This window comes from Myripristis murdjan, chromosome 5 (assembly GCF_902150065.1).
Source record: "Myripristis murdjan chromosome 5, fMyrMur1.1, whole genome shotgun sequence".
NCBI lineage: Eukaryota > Metazoa > Chordata > Actinopteri > Holocentriformes > Holocentridae > Myripristis > Myripristis murdjan.
The window spans coordinates 13,876,874-13,895,877 of NC_043984.1; the positions used below are offsets into that span (position 1 = coordinate 13,876,874).

Genomic DNA, 19,004 nt, shown 5'->3' on the forward strand with positions numbered 1-19,004 from the left:
TTGAAGAAAACTTGTCTGCCTGGTCTTTGGTGGCAGGTGATGTCACCGCCTGTTACACCCTATGGGTGGTTGCATCACTTTTCACCATTAGAGGTCAGGCTTCACAGAAATTTGGATTTTAGTCACTGTCATAGTAGGTCTGCACTAGGTGGTATTTAGGCTCAAAGTTGGACACTTTTTACATGGGAGAAAATGCCAAAAGGGATTAAAGTCAGCAGTGCAGATTTGTGCACTACTGTCTGTTATGGCGTTAATAAGGCGCACTGCAAAACAAAATTTAAAAACAAAACAAAAACAAAAAATCCACAATATTCTAATTTTCATAATTTTAATTACAGAATACTAAAAATAACATTACATAAAATGTCTTTAAAAGAAACCATTGAATATTACAAAGGTTGTAAATTTTGTAAAGTTAGGATATAAAATCTTTGAACAGTGGTGCATAATTGAAAAGAAAAATAAATTTCATAAAATGCATATATTAACAGTTCTACTACATAAAAAAACGAGATGGGCACAAAATTGCAGACAGATGAGATGAGTAGACACTGCATTACCACAGTGAGCTCTCCTTTCGAAGGAAGAAAGACTTGAGATGCACAGCACACACCACAATCAGCTTAAGTTCTCAAGTTATGTCTATGGTCAAAAAATGGTTACCATTTGCACACAGGAAAAAAAAAAAAGATCTTGAACTACAAAAAGTGACTTGGTGACTGCTCCCAATATATTCACACACATCTCATTAGGTAAATAACCCTACTAAACTGGCCTTGGTTCCTTTAACAAATATCGTTTCCACAGGTTCAAGCTGTACAAAGCAACATTTTGAGAAACCTCATACTTAAAACATTTCACCAAGACAGGGAAATAATCGCTCAGTTGTCTTTCAGTCTCTTCAGCTCCTGACTGTAGAACCAAACACAGCTGTTCCTCTATCCTAGTATAAAACTGGTCAGTCAGATCCACTGAAAAGCTACCATGGTCACATGATTCAGTATCTAGAGGTCAACCAAAAGGAACTGGAATAGACTATACACAAATGGGGAAAAAAAGGTGGTAGTGGTGGGGTTATGGAGAGGAAAACATGCATATATTCCAACAGTGTGCTTGCCATCTTCCTCTTCTCTCTGAGGTTTATGTCACCCTGTGCCATTTCATCATAAGCCCTTGTTTAAGATGTTTTTTTTTTAATCAACACCATCAACCCAGATGAATCACCAATCAAGGACATTCAAAGCCTGGTCAACCCTGGACGTCCCTCTATATTACGACACACTGGCCAGAGTTGTGTCCAAAACAGAGGTATTTCACGGGTCTCCTGCCTTTCGGGAGACATATTGTGTCACATTTTTGGTAAACACATACACACGGGGGCAGGGGGGAGCAATCAAACGGTGTTCTTTCAGAAATGTCACGATATGGTTTTAATCAAGAGATAACGCTGAGTGGCAGAGTCACTGTCCCTCCTGTGCAGTAGTAGTGGTTTCAGTGGCCCATGAAGACAACGTGGAGAGCGACAGAAAAAAAAGAGTGAAGGGTAGAGGGATAAAGAGACATTAACCCAGAGGACATCTCAGAAGACAGAGGACATCTGAGACAAAGCGGAGGCGTTTCGGAGGAAATGAGGCGAGAGACGCCAGCAGAGCTACTTGGTTTGCTGGTATGTCGCTCAGACAGCTGGAGTTTTCACCAGGGATCCGGGAACCGGTGCAGTGTCGGCTCCTGATCACTTTAAGCTAATGCTGTTTAGGTTCAGATCAGTCCCCCTGAGTTAGTGCACACGTCAGAGTCAGGCAGGCTTTGTCTGCTTGTTCGTTAAGAAATCCACAAAAAGAAGCTATAAGAAAAAAAATCAAATTCAACATTTTTTTTATATCAGAAGCTTACAATTAGCTTTGGAGAGTGAGCCCATTGCACAGTTTTACAAGTCTGTGATGAGGGAAAGACTGAGCCAGTCTGGGGATGTTGCTAGTGTGGACGAGGAGGAGGAGGAAAAGACCAGGTGAAAATATGGCTGCTACCACAGTGGGGTCCAGCTAACCTCTGAGTCCTGCTCATTTTCTGAAAACTCTGACAAGTGTTTCGTGTGGCCCTGTGAGTGTAACGTGCACACCCAGAAACTGGTTTGTGCGTGAGCATGCTCATGTTTGTGTTTGTATATTGTCATCTGAACATGTCTGCATGTCAGGATGTGTTTCTCAAGTGGTCATGGGTGCCTCGGTACAGGTCTGTCCAGCAGGCGAGTGGTTGGGGAAAATCTGGTTGGGTGCTGGTGATGCAGTTGGCTGACTGTGCCTCAGTCAGACAGGTCGGCAGACAGACAGGTAGACAGGCAGGTGGGCTTGAAAGGGGACTTGGGAGCTGAGGCTAGATCAAGGGAGCTGTGTCCATCAGGACTTTGTTGGGGTCCAGGCTGGCGAAGAAGCGGACATCCCGGTCCTTGTCGGACTGCAGAGCCATCACAGTCTCTTCCAGCTCATCCGAGTAGCCGCAGCCAGGCTCCTTAAAGTACGCTGAAGACAAACCAAAGACACTATTAGTGAAAAAAACAAAACAACAAGATGTGTGAGTGAAGGATGCAGAGCAGATAGTTTACCTTTCTCCATAACACTCTGTCGTAGTGCCTTGGCTACCAGTACACGGACGTTGGCCACGGGGTCTGAGGAAAGGCTGAGCAAGCTGGGCAGGAGGTGCTGGGCAAACTGCTCCATGGGCATGCACTCCTCCTCTACTATGGCCTGAGGGAAATACAGGAGGACAAAAACACAAAGTTAGGCTGGCGAAAAGGCAACTAGACAAAAAAAGGGCAGAAAAATTAGTCCCGAGGCATACACAGTCCTTTCTCACGACACCAAGGGGAAGAAACAACAGAATAACACAGGAGCTTGTACAGACTGGTTTAAAAAACTGGCTGCTGATCAAACAATTCTTCAAACAAAAGTACATAAATTCAGAAGAAGTCTGGATGTTTCATCTGCATTTAGCAATGGTACACAATGGTAGCAGTACAATTACTATTAGTGTTAGAGCAAAGGTAAAATAGTATGGGCCCTATCTTGTGCCACCCGCTATCCGCTGCCACTACCCGCTACCCGCAAATTGCGGATTTAGGAGCTTCCGCTATCTCTAAACGGTGTCTTGCGCCACCCGCTACCCGCTGTCCTTATGCCGACTCCGTCATTTGCGCCTGGAGGTGTGTTCGTGGGCGTGTTTCATGCGCTATCCCTAAAGTTGCTATCTTGCGCACTGACCACCCGCTATCCGCTATCCCTAAAGTTTGGGCTGTTAGGAGAGCGCGCCCAGACGGCTTCAATGCACGCCCCGACAGAGCCTCGCCACGCACACGGCCGGACTGATACCGGGACGCCGCCGGAATGGACTGAGTATATTACTCATATAGACTGTTTAGAGGAAAGACTGTTTTAATTGGACACTTACGCCAGCATGTTTTATTGTTTTATCATAAGCCAGCAGCTGTGCTATATTTTTATTTTTAATATTTTATTTGCCCAATCTACCTTGTCAATAAATTAGTTTACACATAGTTCCACCTCTGCCTCTTGTGTGTGTGTGGTGTGGCCCGGGGATTTTACTCAATCAGTACAACCTTGTGACACGTCCACTTGGACACATGTGGCTCCACCTCCCGAATTAACTCGCCTATAATATAATATATCATATGTATATATATATATATATATATATAAAGCCAACTTGCTTTAGCCTCAGTAGAAGCCCTGAGAAAATCTACCTCCCTCTCTCCATCGCGGGTTTAGGATATAGGATTTAGGATAGCGCATCCTGCCCTTAAAGGCAATGGCACCTGGCACACTGATTGGTTTAACTGGCATAACGCCCAAAACACGCCTATTCATAATATAGCGGGTAGCGGAGGTGTTTTGCGGATAGCGGGAGGTGCACAAGATAGCAACTTTTACGGGGGAACGCCTCTTCCTAAATCCTAAATCCGCAAATAGCAGGTTTAGGGAGTCTGGCGCAAGATAGGGCCCTATATGTCAGTTCAATTTTCCTCTGAAACTTTAAAGACATTAAAGTTAAAAATCCCACTTTTCTGTTATGGTTAAGTTGGACATTCAAATCAGGCAAGCCAAGAAGCAGGTACACGCTTGTGTATGGAATAAAAACACAGGCAGCCTGATGTACAGAAGCTGCTCTTTTGCGTCATTTCCTGTGGAGTCACATCAGAGCCACACAGACCTGGCAGATGAAGGCAAAGGCCTGTCGTCCGACCCACTTGGGACAGTGGCAAAACCTGACGATGAGCTCGTTGATGAAGTTCAGGCCCAAGTCGTGAGCTCCACATGCATACAGCTTCTGGAGGATCTCCACCACCTGGAAACACAAACAACAATAATGCAGTGGGGGAGAAAAAAAACCTACATGTTTTCTCCTACATGTAATGTGCACTTCTCCACAGAGTTAATGTTTGAAAATTATGATGAGGTATAAACCTTCATCTAGATAAACTGGAGTTGCAAAAACATATAACTGGATTAATTGCCACTTAGCTTGGCTACAAGGAAGACAGGAAGAGCAGTTATTTCTAACTTCAGTGTAATTATTTATTCTCCAGCCAAAATAATCAATTACAACAGCTACCAGCCAGGGTAATATTATCTATCGCATATACAAAATCCTGTTGAACAAAAAATCATTAATGAGTGAGTTATATTTCTGTTATCTTATTTTTATTTTTTGCAGACCCAAATATGTGTCAGTCTCTCTCTCTCTCTCTCTCTCACACACACACACACACACACACACACACACACACGTACGTACCAGTTTGTAGGAGATCCACCTGACCTCTGAAACCTTATCAGAGCAGAGTGTGAGTGCTATCTGTCTGAGGTAGTCATACACGTCGTAGTGGCTGTACAACTCTATGATGAGAATTAGCTGCCTGCAAGAGGACACAGTGGAAGGGTTTCATTTAGACATATGTAAGGATTATACTCACTGTCCTGTAAATACTTAAGAATTAACAAAATAAAATGACCACAATTTATAACATTTTTCCTGTTAGGGAGGAATATGATTAAATCATTAATTGATACAAAGTGACAGGAGAAACACTGTTTAAATTACATTTAGCCCATATGTAGAGCAGCATAATATTATTCATGCTTCATCACTTTGAATAAAACAATGAAACAACACATTTGTATGTTGTCTGAATATATGCCTAAGGAGAGTCAGCTTAATTGTGAGCTCAGAATCATATTGCTCCCATTTTTTTAAATACAAAAATTGAGTCATTATCTGGGACTATTAAAAATAAATTTGAAAGAAACTTCTGTGGTTAATTATTTTAAAAGGTAGATGGTGCCTAACTGTTTTGTCAGCTGCAATGTCAAACAGTAAGATGTCAGCACCGCGCTCAACCCATAAAGAATCTTATAATTCCAAAGTCCTAAAACGTCTAAAATGCCAATGTTATTATTTCAAATTCTCATTTGTGCTGGAGGAGGAAAGACTTACTCTGCCAGCTCGTATCTGAACCTCCAGTTGCGGCTGTTGTCTGTCACCATGAACTCCTGCAGCTGGTACAGATACTCCCTCCTCTTGTCTGCGTGAAGCAGCTGCAACACAGAGATACGCATAAACCAGCTTAGTTATTGTAAGTATCATTATCTCCTCTACTTTCCAAATACGACTGCCGAGGATGTCATGTTGAATTATTCTAAGCACGCGCTACCGGGATGAAAAGTTGGGAATAGCAACCAACAAAATGTAAACGTATGGTATATTCAACTAATGGTATGGTTTGATAAATGATACTGGGTTCATAGCTGAAGAGTAAATAAAAATCAAATAGGTTAATAATAGACTAAAAAGCTAGTACACAGACAAGCAACTGTGTGTTAAAGCTCTGTTATGCCAGTGACTTGAGTTTTCCACTGATGCTGTACAAGGTGCAGCACATTGCTAGTGTTACCTTTATACTGCAAGGACTCTTACAGTGCTCGCCTTACCATTTATCTTGTTGCCATTTTGTTCCCTAACTGGAAACTGAAAATGCTGACACACAGCAGATTTAAATCTTAACAGAGTCTCTACAATTTTACTTTTGCAGCCTGTGTTCATCTGCTCACCTACATCTAAACAGTTGTATTGGTGGGGTCAGCTGGGCTCACCAAAATGGTAAAGACCTAAAATTGACTCTAATGTCTCCCAATAATGAAAAAGGCCATTCTGAATGTCCTTAGATAGATATTAGACTGTGGCTGAAATTCACAATGCATGTTGTCAAATTTGAAGGTGAAAAATTTCATGTCACAAATTCTCTTTAAATACGTTTGCAAAACATTTTTAAAAGCAGTCCATAAACATCTCACCTTGAGGAAGTCATAGAGATGTTTGAGAACACCAATGCGGACCTCATCCAGGTCTTTGAGGAAACCGTTGAAGATGGGCACCAAGTCTGCCGCTGTCAGCTGGTCCCCCAGGATGACTGCCAGCTCATGGATGGAGAAGGCTAGTGTACGACGAACCTTCCACTGAGAAAGAGAGAGAGAGAAAAGTTAAGAGTGAAAGGAAATTAAAGGTTTATCTGTAGTCACACTAGTGGTGTGTCTCAAATCACGCACTTCCGTTAGTGCACTGTCTGTAAGTACGCTTAGCTGACAGTACACTTACTGGCACAGTGCGCGAATTTCGACAGTGAAGGGCCACCGCCAACTACCGTCGCCCGCGAAAATAGCTCTATTGATTACTGATTTTGATTGATTCTGAAATTTATTATTTGTTATTGAAGAATGTTTTGTCGGCTGCACCACCCCCTACCCCCTGGTGCTGCGGCCAACAGTCGGCATCAGGCGGGCCGGCCGTGGTTGGCTCGCCTGATGCCGACCGGTGCCGCTGCCGGCTTTGGTTTTTGGTGGTAAAGTTATCCAGAAGTAGACGTGTACATGTCCTGCCTTCAAAATAAAAGCATCACCACTGCTTCTAAGGTATTGGAGTTTTATTTTTGTAAACAACTGGAAGTGACTGTACTTTGCACAACCGCTAGCTTGAGAGTTATACGAAAACATCGAAGCAATTTTCAAAACAGACGTTATTTGGACAAACTGACCACATATTTGGAATCTACGTGGTTACTTTCTCACCTGAAAAAAAATTTAAACTTAATAAAGTGACATATTAACAGTTGTAAAACGAAAAGTCAAGTCAGCTTTTTTAGGTAGCTACTTCCGGTGCCGTTAGGGTGAGAAGTGTACATCGTTCCACACTCAACTTTTTGACCGTTTTGAGTGTACATCCGGGTATTTGTAGTGCACTTCATTTTCTTAGCATTTTCAGTGTGAACGCACTTATGCACTCAAAATACTAAGGGTAAGTGCAGAAGTGCGCGATTTGAGACACACGCAGTGTTTTCCGAATGAACTGAATAATGGGAAAGAAATACTTTTAAAAAGCAATGTGCATAATTCTATTAGAATGGAAATAAAGAAACCAGATGGTGTTAAAGCTGGAGTCTGGGACTTTTTCCAGTTACAGCCCTTCCATACATCTGGATCATGGAGTCAAGTTATATGAACTTGCAGTATTACCATGGGAAGAGATGCTCACCATACACTGTTATGTTATGTCAGTTTTGCTAGGGTAGGAAGTAATAACTGGCGAGCTAAAGGCACATGAGTGGCAGTGTCTGCTACACCTACACCATTTCAAATATTTCTCACTGCATTGGGGATACAGGGGTGGGGGTCCCGAATTTCAGCATAATACTTAAAAGTTAATTAAAAGTTTAATTTGTTGCAGCTTTTCAGAGCAAAAAGCAGAAAGTAAAGAGAATGAAATCCAAACACATTTGCATTCCTGCATAAACATCTTTCAAACTACATTGGCAGAGGTGTGACTGCCCTTGGCCCCCCTAAAAATGTCGCTTATTATTTTGTTACTAAAAGGCTTAATTCAGTAATACGCTTTATTCTGATTGCAGTGATCATTTTGTCAGTGAGCATTCACATTTTTCATACAGAGGATTATATGGAGGATATCTAATTTTCATTCCCCTCATGGCTTCCCATCAGCCTTCCTACCTGCACATCGGTTGCAAGGGTTTCATATGTGTCCTTGAGGCAGTGCCAGTTCTGCCGTCCAAGAGTGAGGGCCACTCCTGGCAGGCTGAAGGCACAGTGCTTGGCTATCTCTGTATCCACTGTCTGGGCCCGTGCTGGGTCTGTCATGGACAAGTACTGGTCCAACAGCTGCTGGGGGATCACATTCTAGAGAAAAGATGACAGAGTCATGAGGACCAAAGAGGAGTGGCGATACAGGGAGATTCAGTTCTATGCTATCTAAATGGCGCCTGTAACAACCAGCTAAATACTGCTTAGACAGACTTTGTACAAGTCATAATGTGTCCGACCTGGATCTTGGGCCTCTCCTCAGGCACTGGGCTGGGAGCACTGTCTCCTTTCCCCTCCTCCTCCACGCTCTCAATTAGTTCAGACTCCTGAGGGAAACATGCATATACAAACACCCTTAGAGAACTAGCAAGTACAGCAAAAAGAATGTTAATTTCTTTAGTGGTATCCTTTTGTCGCTCTTATCTTGATCCTCCCGGGAGGCAGAAGGCCTGCACCAAGTCCTGTATATTTACTTACTGATTATATTTTGATTTTATGCCTAATTTGGTCATTCATAACACGTACAAAAGTTGACTTACCACACTGCTGTGGTCTGAATCGTCCCGTACTAGAATGGGGCTGTCAGGAGGAGACTCGTCCTGCTCCTCCTGGGGCTCTGTCTGGCTCTTTCCCTCTCCTTGCTCCTGGACAGGGCATGACTCCAAGGCTGGAACAGGTTCCACTCTTTGCTCCTCTTCTGGAGGACTTGCCTTAATTTCTGACTGAACCTCTGGAGACTGGGTCTCCACTGATGGGTTTTCAGTTTTGTTCTCAGGTTGGCTCGCTGGTGGAGTTTGAGCTGGGCTGCTGTCAGGTGGACTGTCGAGCTGGGCTGCCTTTAGAGCTGCTGACAGAACCTGGACTTGAGCTAGGGGTAAATACAGAGGCAATTTTAATATAAAATGCTGCTATGATTTAAAAATGAGTACACAACCAAATATAACCATGCATCTAATTTGAGAATTTTATTCTGACTCTGTATACCCACCTTGTACATCGGGGTCATCCATGTGCGGCTGCAGGCAGTCCAAGACCTTTTGGATCTGGTCACTGGTAGCTTTTCCGGGGTTGGAAGGACATTCATCTTTAGCCACTACCTCCTCCGCCTCCTCCGCCTCCTCCTCCTCTTTACTTTGTTTCTTTTCTACCACTTCTCCTGTTGCTTGACAACTCAGCATCTCCAGTTCCCCACTAATGTCTGGTAAAGGAGGCCTCCAGTAGTGGAAAGAGTTAAAGTTCTCATCTGCCTGCTCTGTTTCTTTTGTGTTCTTGGTGTTCTCTGTGGTTGTGGGGCTGCCATTGTTGTTTGGGGAGATATGAGCGGGGCCTTTGTGCATTTCTACAGGAGCAGGTGTGGGGTTGTCACCAAAGCCGTGCATTTCCTCGCTGTCAGATGTCGACATGTGTTCAGGGGATGGTGTGGCACGGCCATCCTGGTTAGGAGGTGTGTGAGTGATGCTTCTTTCTGTGTGGCAGCCACTGATTTCAGAGCAGTTCAGGGAGTTTAGGGAGGAATCACTGCAATATGATAGATAACAAAATATACAGGATTACTTGTCTAAAATGTTCCATCTAATACATGCCCTTTTACAGCCTTTCATAACCCTTCTCCAAAACCTAAGCACTAGACATGGTCGAGTGGATAGTTCAGTGTCTCCACCAGCATTTGAGCTTGCTACTGCACAGACTAGAATGGATCCAAAAGTTCAAGCCCATCTCCAAATTGAACTATCCCAAACCAAACCAAATGGTGCCAAGGAAGTACAGTATTTATTAAATCTATTTTTTTAAGATCCAACTCACTTTTCTTCAGCTGTTAATCTCTGTTCATATATTACAATTAAATACATATAGTACATGCTGGTCATGACACAGACTCTAAATTATGGCGTTTTGGTGGAGCAGAGATTTTGAAATATCACCTTTTCCATGTGTGAGACTATATGCCACTAAATCCTGCCCACTCACCTCTCATTGGTGTAGTCTGAAAAAAACATTTACACCATATAGGTGAACTTCAGCAACTACAATTGACTTTACCAATGATGTTCACCGATGTTCAAAAACTGAATAACTGAAAATGATATTGAGAAAGGAACCTGTGTGTACTTTGCTTATTAGACGGGAGTAATCAGCTGCTGTTAAAGTATACTTTTAGGCCAATTAGCTTACAGCCTAAGACAATCTATTGCCTGAAAAAAGATGCTCAGCTTGACAAATGAAATATCAAAGAAAATGTAGCTAAAACATAACCTACTTAGATATACAGATAAAAAAAGTCCATCATTATTTAAACAGACTGACAGAGAAAATACAAAGAACATTTCTGCTGACAGAATGGCACCCTTCACCAAAATAAACTGCCATCTGGTGGGTTGAGATGAACCTTTTGGGTCAGACTGACACAAACTGGTTTGGGAACAGAACCAAACCTCTGCTGTAGCCATGGTGATGCTCAGCAGCTGGCCAGGTGGTCCTACCTGTCTGTTGTACACCTGGGGCCCTCTAGCAGAGTGCCGTCCTCTCTGAAGTGCAGGCCTGTGCTGGAGGGGTTGGCAAAGGTGGAGATGAAACGGCCTAGGGACTGAAATGCAGCTTGACGCACCTAAGTTGGTGTGAGGGAGAGAGACGTCTCATTAGTTACTGATCATTTACATCAGTGGCAAGAAATCGACACGAGTCTGAAGACCAATACATCTTTGCCTTAGGGTTGCCTTAAGGATTATCACTTCTTTATCAGTTGCTCACATTAAGTGATGCTTTTTTATTTGTTAGTTTTTTTTTTTTTTGCATGAAATGTCCTTGTGGAATTTCCCCTTTTCAGTGCACTATTTTCCTGTTTTTCTAGTTTACAAAGCTAAACAAACAGATTAATAAACAGTGATAAAATATGAAAATAAATAATAATACTTTTTTGCACTGATTTATGTTTGTGTCTTACCCAGCGGGACTGGTCACTGATGAGGCTGATGAAGAGGGGGGACAATTTTGTTCGTCGCACCTCTGGAGAGGTGGAATTGGAGACAATCATGAAGCACTCGGCACAGGCTTTCCTGATGCCCCACAGGCTGTCTGAGCACAGGTCAAAGAACTTGGACATCTACATCAAAAACAAAACGAAGTCAGGAGTGGCTGCAGTGCGGAGGCAATGCTGCTGGAACAGTGACTTATTAATGGAAAGCAAAACGTAACACACAACAAAGTCACAAGATAGCTGTTAGGCTGAATTGCTGTACCATAGGTCATGTTACATGACTTGCCTCAAGTAAAGGTTAAGGGACACCGATGTAACATATTTATAGCTTTGTATAAAGGGCTGTAGTTTTGAAGTTTGCAATCTAAGACAGAGAGGAGTTTCAAAATCTCTTACCAGTAGTTTCTCTGTGGCTTCCTGGCCGACCATGGAACAGAAGTCTCCGAAATTGGCTGCACAGACCTGTAACATAACGAAAGACAATAGGGCAAACATGACAACTCTTCAACAGATAAAGCAAACTAAGGAGCCAATACCAAAAAAAAAAAAAAAAAAATACTAATCCAATATCAAAGAACGGAACTAGACCCAATAAATGCACATTTTGACTGATCTGATAAATTGATCTGTACTGACTACACAATGCCATCCATTTATATATTTCAATTCTTAGCCTCAAGCCTGTTTTTACCAACTGTTGTGAGAAACACATGCACTGTAACAGAGCTTTATCCAACAACACTTACACTTGGTTCAGGCAGGACGCAGAAGACCCGCGAAGCATAAATTCACATACATGCAGGAGTTTGGCTGTTCATACCAGAAGTGCATTTTTCAGCACTGGTTACACACAAAATCCTCTCTCTCTTTCTCTGTGTGCTGCGTGTCATTCTCTCACTGTCCTCTCTCTATTCCTCCGCTCCTCTCTAAGCTCTCTCTCAGTTTAGACACAACTATCAAATGTGTGGAACGAGTACACATTTTCATGGTTGAGCCTTCATACTTCTTAGTCTCACACCGAGTTATAAGAATTTCAGTTATTGTTAGTTATTGTAGCTCTAGAAATTAAGCTGTTTTGCCTCAAGCAGAAAATAACAACCATGCAAACTGTATATTCTACTGTATTCTGTTCACTGTTCAGAAACAGCGATGATACTATTTCTAACAAATAGTTGATGGGCAGATTCTGAAACGTCATCAAAATGTGGGAGAAAATCAGCGGAAATGAAACCCCACAAAAACAGAGGGAGACATAAGAAAATCAGACGTACCAGCAAGCAGGGAATGCATGTTTGACCATCTACAATCTGTTTTCTTATGAAATTCGCTCGCAGTACTCACACACACACACAAAAAATAGACTAGACACCAAAACTGGCGCCTCGGATCACAAGCTGTCCACAGCGATCTGCACCACAGTGAGTCCTGTCTGAACGGCCCAATTGGTTAACATCAGTGCGGAAAGGACGCAGATAGGCTTTGTGGTGCTTCTGCATTCTGTCTGAACCCAGCGTTATGGCAGTGTGGAAAGAGGTGAGTCACATTAGCAGAGTCCCTCTCAATCTTTAAGAGAAGGCTAAAAACCAAGCAGTTTGGGAAACACCTTGTCACGTAATGGATTGTGTAATCCCCTGTAAGAAAAAAAAACTGCCTCTATGCTTTCTTCCTTCCTCTGTGCACTTTATGTAGTCTATACATTACTCCCCTTTGCACTGCCTTATAGCACCTATGTCCTGTGAACCAGAACCAGATTTATGGCACTTGATGTCATTGTTCTCCTGAATACATCTTTGCTTATGGTGTATAAAATTCTCATACGTACTTCACTTTGGATAAACGTGTCTGCTAAATGTGAATTGTAATTGAATTGTAATTTCGAGAGGCGGCCACAACACAGCTGCCTTCAAAATTGGTCTAATTTAAAGGATTTTTACTTTTATAGTTTTTGAGCATACAAGTATCAATGACAAAGACTATTAAAGACAGATGCAGCAATGCTGTAAGCTATTTGTTTTAGCATGCGACAGTTTAAGGTCATCTCTGCTCAATGAGTTTGGCTTTATTGATTTTAGATCCATTAGAGTGTTGTAGCACGCAGATGTTTAATTGTTGAAAAAAAGAATTATTGACAAAAGTATTGGATCGGTACTCTGTATTGGCAGATACTGGATTCATTTAACTACTACCAAGTGCTCAGCTCAGGGATGCGACATCCCTAAGACATGTTTGGTGACACCTGATTTAGTTGTTTAGTGTATCATAAATAATGAAGAAAATGCCAGAACAGGTTACTAACATCCAGGGTGTTTCAAAAGTAGGTATACATTTCTTAAATAAAAAGAACAAGAATGCATCCTGTATATCTGGTGGGTCTACATGATGAGGATTTGTATATCTTATTGAGCCTTTCACCCTGGGCAACACCACAGTTAATCATTTTGGGCCCAAGCCTGAAAAACTATTAATTTCAACAACTGTTAGAGGGATAAAAATCTTGCAAATAACAAGAGCTAAAACAAAAATCCACAAAGTTTGACCATATTTGCTACTCCTAAATACTGCTCTCCAACTGGCACCAATTACGCCAGGGAATTAACATTCCAGACAGAAAACAACAGCATAGTGTAGGCTGGCTTGATGCGTAAAACAGAAATAATGTTCACTCTCAGAATACTGCACTGCCGGGTCCTTATGTAAAACCCTAAATATAATTAAACCCTAACTCAGTAATTGTTTGATTAAATTCATTTGCATTTCCCACAAATTCTATAGGACAGTCTCAAACAGAGAATATGTAACTGGTTTATCTCATTAATTCAAATTCTGTATCTCCCTTATTCTTTTGGGGGGGTTGGGGCTTAAAAGTCAGATACTGAAAAGTGGAGAAGAAGGTGAAAAGAGTATGGAGGTGGTTACCTTGCGGACTTGGAAGAGCCTGGCATCACTGCATAGCTCACAGAAGCGCAACAGTAACAGATGCTCCACTGTGTCTCTGCTCAGCATGGTGACCAGCTTACACATGATCTGTAAGAGTGGGACAGATGGGGACTGATTACTTCCAGCAGACACTTTATTGAAATTGCATAACTTTGGGTTTCTTATGTCCATACATAACCGCTGACAATAAATAATTTAATGAATCAATTAATTCAAAAATTTAATGTGTTGGCATTATTTAAATTGAACAGTGGCTTGGAACTCAATGTGACAGTTACTGAATTTATCTTACAGCTACAATTTCAATATAATTTCTCCACAATTCAAAATCAGTTTGCTAATTCAGATTCTGCAAATAAATTCAAGCTCAACAGTCTTTTATTTTGTAACTAACAATGGCAGTGGGTCTCTGCAAGACAGCAAACTGTTTGGAGCTTTCTTTGAACAGCCAGTATTGGTACCTAGGGCATAATTTGCAACTTTTTTTTTTTTTTTTGCAAAGTGGAGCGCATAAGATGTGACTGCTGGTTAAACAGATGAACAAGCAAAGTGCCATAAGGTGTGTGTTTGGCTAAGCGAAGAGCGTTGGCCCACTGATGCAGCCTTTAAAGAGGCTGCTGCCTTCCACTGTTGTGTCCAGAGGTGTGTCTCAGGGAGCCAAATCTGAATTTAGAAAACTGCATTTGAAAAGCTGGATTTACAATCATAGTTAAAACCTAAATTTAATAATGACTGCATTCAACTGCAGGTCACTGCATTAAATTTTAAATTGTGCACAGTTAAATTATTCATTTATTCAACAAAATCACTTTTTTAATTCACTGGTTCAATAGGAAGATGACAATTTCAAATAAATGCAATTCAAACACAACACTCTGTTGGCTCTAACTTTGTTCCATAATCAAAGGTAATTATACATTTCAGATCAGTGACTGGATTAGATAAAGCCACTGACTGATCAAAGGAAAGTAAAGGAACCCATTGTGCCACATTGCACTGAGTTTGCATTAATTTGAGAACTGTGGAAACAACTGAGACTTTGACTCTGTTATTTTAATGTGGTTAGTCTAGTATAATGTACTTTTCAGACACACTGTACTCCTAATACAGGAGATATTCTTACAGCAACTGCTTCAATTTTGTAGTCGTCGTCACTGCTGGGCTCTGTGAGGTCCAACAACACCGGACAAACTTTGGTCTCCATGTCAGCTTTAGAGATGAGGCCCTGCTCCAGCAAGACAAGTAGGGCTGCCTGACTGGTCTTTCGCACCTTAAATAAAAAACAAAAAATATGTGTTGGCATGGATCAGCTTAATCAGTCTATCAATTTCATCTTCATGGAGTTGCTGAGGGAACAAAAACATTACAATGAGCAAACAGAAAACACACATTCCAGTACTGCTTTTAAAATAAACTTGTATTAATTCAACTGAAACAATCAAGCATGGCTTGCAACTCTATTTAACCAGCTGTGACTGTTGTTTCTAAATTTTAAATGTTCAAGGAATGTTCAAGCTAGAACAGTGTGCTTATTTAGAACCCACCTGATTATTTGGGTCAGTGAGATATCGAACCACAATAGGGACCAAGTATCTTGAAAAAGCTGCTGGGAAGTTTGGCCGACTTTCGTGTAAGAACATGGCAATATTGGGGACCTGTTCCATCAGCTCGGCTCGCACTGTGGGCTCTGAGCACATATGTCAAGGTATTAGCATTTTACATACACAAACAATGAGTAAATACCACTACTGCCAGGTTTCTTTCAACAGTGTTAAGCCCTGGGTAGGTTTCAGTAATTAAAGAACATGAAACCCCAATTGTAATCAGAAAATACATGTTAAAATGGAATAAATCCTAAGAGATATGAGATAAACAGACAAAAAAAAACATCTACCTCCATCTTCTGACATTCTGGCAACTGTCTCCATGACACTGATAAAGTCATTTTCATTGTCACTGAACTCTCGAAGCACATCAAGCAGGCCGCGTGCCACGATCTGCCTAGAAAGCAACAAGGGCCTCAGGTTAGTCGCCTGCCTGCCAATACCTACAAGTGCATACTGCGTAACACAGCACTGCCACAGCTGACAAGTACATTAGGCACATGTACTTGGAAATGACAGGAGGGCTTGAACCCTGCAAGCTGTGCATGAAAAGCATGAAAACAGGATCCAAACGGGTTTGTGAGGGGGCAATGCAGCAGTGTTAAATATTTGCAGAGGCACCATGTTCAAACTAAGCAAAAAAACACACCCTGAGGACTGAAAAAAGAAAAACCCAAATAAAACTCTGGCAGGCTTTCATCTTTCCCTAAGCAGAAAGTTGAAACAACCACATCAGAAAACACACATACATAAAATTAAATGTATCATCATGGGCAAACAGTTCATGAAATTAAATGCATAGCAAACTGGCATGGCTATAGCCAGGCTCATGCCATGTTTTGAAACCATCCACCCACAGCTGTGCATGAAAACTTGCAGCATTCCTGCACTATAACGTTAGCCCAAGTATGGTATGTGCCTAGTGAACAGGTATGCATAGAGGTAACAGGTAACTAAAAAGTACACTGTTCTGTGTGGCAGAACCTGCTGTGCCAGTCAAAACCATCCTATTATCTGGTATTTTGCATTTTGCGCAACACTCAGCAGCCTGACAATGGCTTCTACATACCTGTTGAAGACATTCTCACTGAAGGCATACTTCTCTAGCCTCCCTAGAGGAGTCAGATTATCTTGCCCCGCATCGAGGAAGGCTGTGATGCGGATTCCATCGCACTCTGAACCATAGTCATCAAATCCAACTGTGGATGGGGAAGGAAGTCAATTTCAAAATCACACAGACTGCAAACACCTCAGGAAGCATGATCATAGATAAGAGCATAAGTGGTACACGCAAACAAAATTTAAGAGCATACTGAGAAGAAAGAAAGCTATATTAACCAGAGTGAACGAGGCTAAATGTAAGGAATAATGTGTGAATAAAGCAAGAAGGCTAAGGTCTAACTGGATGTTCCATTTAATTACCAAACCATGGATACATGTGAGCTTTACAGTGGGAGCAAGAATGCTGTTTCATCACCCTGGTTAATGCAGACAACAGCGATGTGATGGTCTGTATAACAGCTATTAATAGCATGGCATAAACGCTCAAGGAATCATCTAACATAATGTTGGCGTGAGGGGGTGGGGGGTTGTTGACAGCTTGAAATTTGACATGGGAAATCAGGGTTCCCCAGACAGATCACACTTTCTCAAGTGCACATGCAGTAGTACTAGGACGAAAGAAAACAGAGTTCCACAAATGCTTGAAATGAATAATTCAGTTCATATATGCTTTAACAGAGTTTTCTTGACAATCTTACAAAAGCATAAGAAAATTAGAATACTCACAGTCATCCAAATCATCATGACCATCTTCAAAGTATAAAGACAGACCTGAAAGAATGAGCCAATAAGAGGGGAAAACCATGGTCGCAAACATGTAATCAACATACCGTCAGGCTATACAACACTCCCCCCTACAACATTAAAGGAGTTCAGGCTGGCTGGTTTACGGGCTGACAATTAATTATTGAGAGGGAACAAAGTCTACATGAACACGAACCACAATAACAAGACTGGTGGTGGTGTGGCTGATTAATCACTGTGAGGCAGTAAAACGTCTTACATAAACATGACCATGTAGGCCTAGTGACATGTGTGAATGAATTAGTTAAAAAAAAAAAAAAAAGACCAGAGCTTTTGCCTGGACGCAACACACAGGTCAGACCCAGGTGGACTTAAAACATCTGACTCTGAGTTGAGGACTGCACGGCACATAACCTGTTTTAATCAATACTTCAGTTTCTATGGATCCTGGTTTGACATCATGGTAACATTTGATGACCAATATCACTTAAACCACACACACACACACACACACACACACACACACACACACACATATATATATATATATGTACATATATATACATACACATACATACATACATACAGTAAGTTCGTGTGTCTGTGTGTGTAAATAAGATAAATAAGATATGTGGCAACAATAGCTCTGAACGTGGTATCGTATATGGTGGGACGGCTGGTGCCAGTGTTTACAACTGAACACGCACGAGACGGTGCCACAAATTTAAATAACATCCCAATCTTAAAGTGGGACACTGAATACAGCTTTAAGTTTTGGTGTGGGTGGCAATAAGGACGGTAATTTGCAATGTTCCGCGAGCAAATTGGCTAAAGGAAACGTCCCCCTTTGTTATGGTTTGGAGGAGGATTTGGTCAGCTTATGGCTGAAAATGACGTTAGCAAGTCGGCTAACGCTGGCTCGGTCAACTCGCTAACCTTAGCTGTGACAACAGCTCGATGCTCCACACACTTGGGTTCGTGTAATGGCGACAAACTAAGAAAAGATAGCAGTGAACTGGATTCTTATCTTTACACCATACGTATTTATATATTCAAATTTCACCTTAAATTCAAGGATTTCGTTACTCTCGAGAAGCTTTCGTTAGCTAGCTAGCTTGGCATGCAAGCTAACACAGCCTGTCCAGCCCTTTCGCTTGACTTGTCTCACCGTAGCAGTTAGCTTGAAATACAGCAAATGCAACAAAGTGGGCGCCGCAATCTAACACTGTTAACCCGAGAGGCTTAATGCTGTTTTTAAAAGCAAACACACTTTGTCAAAGTATGGAAGAGGGCATTATAGAGAAGTGCCATTACCTGCCATCTTGATTATCGGCTGTGCTCTGCGGGGCTGCCGTGTGGGCTGTCACCACCACACAGCTGTCACTCAAACAACGCAGCAAACTACTTCCTGAAAGTACTTCCTGGTGCAGATAAACATAGGTCGTTTGTCTATTAAATATCAATTCCGACAATTTTTTCACCAACACAGGCGGAAATCTCGTAAAAGTAAGCATAAACCCC

General features: G+C 41.8%; 1 protein-coding gene across 2 annotated transcripts; it reads right to left on the reverse strand.

The window, feature by feature from the left end:
- Positions 1–679: 679 nt before the first annotated feature.
- Positions 680–18,962, reverse strand: ppp4r1l (protein phosphatase 4, regulatory subunit 1-like). Of its 2 annotated transcripts, XM_030051640.1 has the most exons (20): positions 18,798–18,962; positions 17,466–17,510; positions 16,747–16,876; positions 15,968–16,074; positions 15,618–15,760; positions 15,197–15,343; positions 14,053–14,160; positions 11,533–11,598; positions 11,104–11,262; positions 10,643–10,767; positions 9,151–9,680; positions 8,702–9,030; positions 8,402–8,488; positions 8,073–8,258; positions 6,366–6,527; positions 5,509–5,609; positions 4,810–4,930; positions 4,225–4,359; positions 2,603–2,744; positions 2,374–2,519 (listed from the first exon to the last, which is right to left on the reverse strand). In XM_030051640.1, the coding sequence occupies exons 1-20, from the start codon at positions 18,802–18,804 to the stop codon at positions 2,374–2,376; spliced, it is 2,976 nt and encodes a 991-aa protein (XP_029907500.1). In that variant the 5' UTR covers positions 18,805–18,962. The 2 variants fall into 2 exon arrangements, with proteins under 2 accessions (XP_029907499.1, XP_029907500.1); XM_030051639.1 differs by lacking the exon at positions 18,798–18,962 and having other exon boundaries at positions 680–2,519; positions 17,466–17,611.
- Positions 18,963–19,004: the final 42 nt, after the last annotated feature.

What these genes read in the sequence shown, in the direction of transcription:
- ppp4r1l (XM_030051639.1), bottom strand. Translation starts at nt 17,556, where the DNA reads ATGTTTGCGACCATGGTTTTCCCCTCTTATTGGCTCATTCTTTCAGGT. An exon ending in CAGAATGTCAGAAGATGGAG is followed by an intron (nt 15,761 to 15,967) that starts GTAGATGTTTTT and finishes ATATGTGCTCAG; the next exon opens with AGCCCACAGTGCGAGCCGAG. An exon ending in AAGCCACAGAGAAACTACTG is followed by an intron (nt 11,263 to 11,532) that starts GTAAGAGATTTT and finishes TTTTTGATGTAG; the next exon opens with ATGTCCAAGTTCTTTGACCT.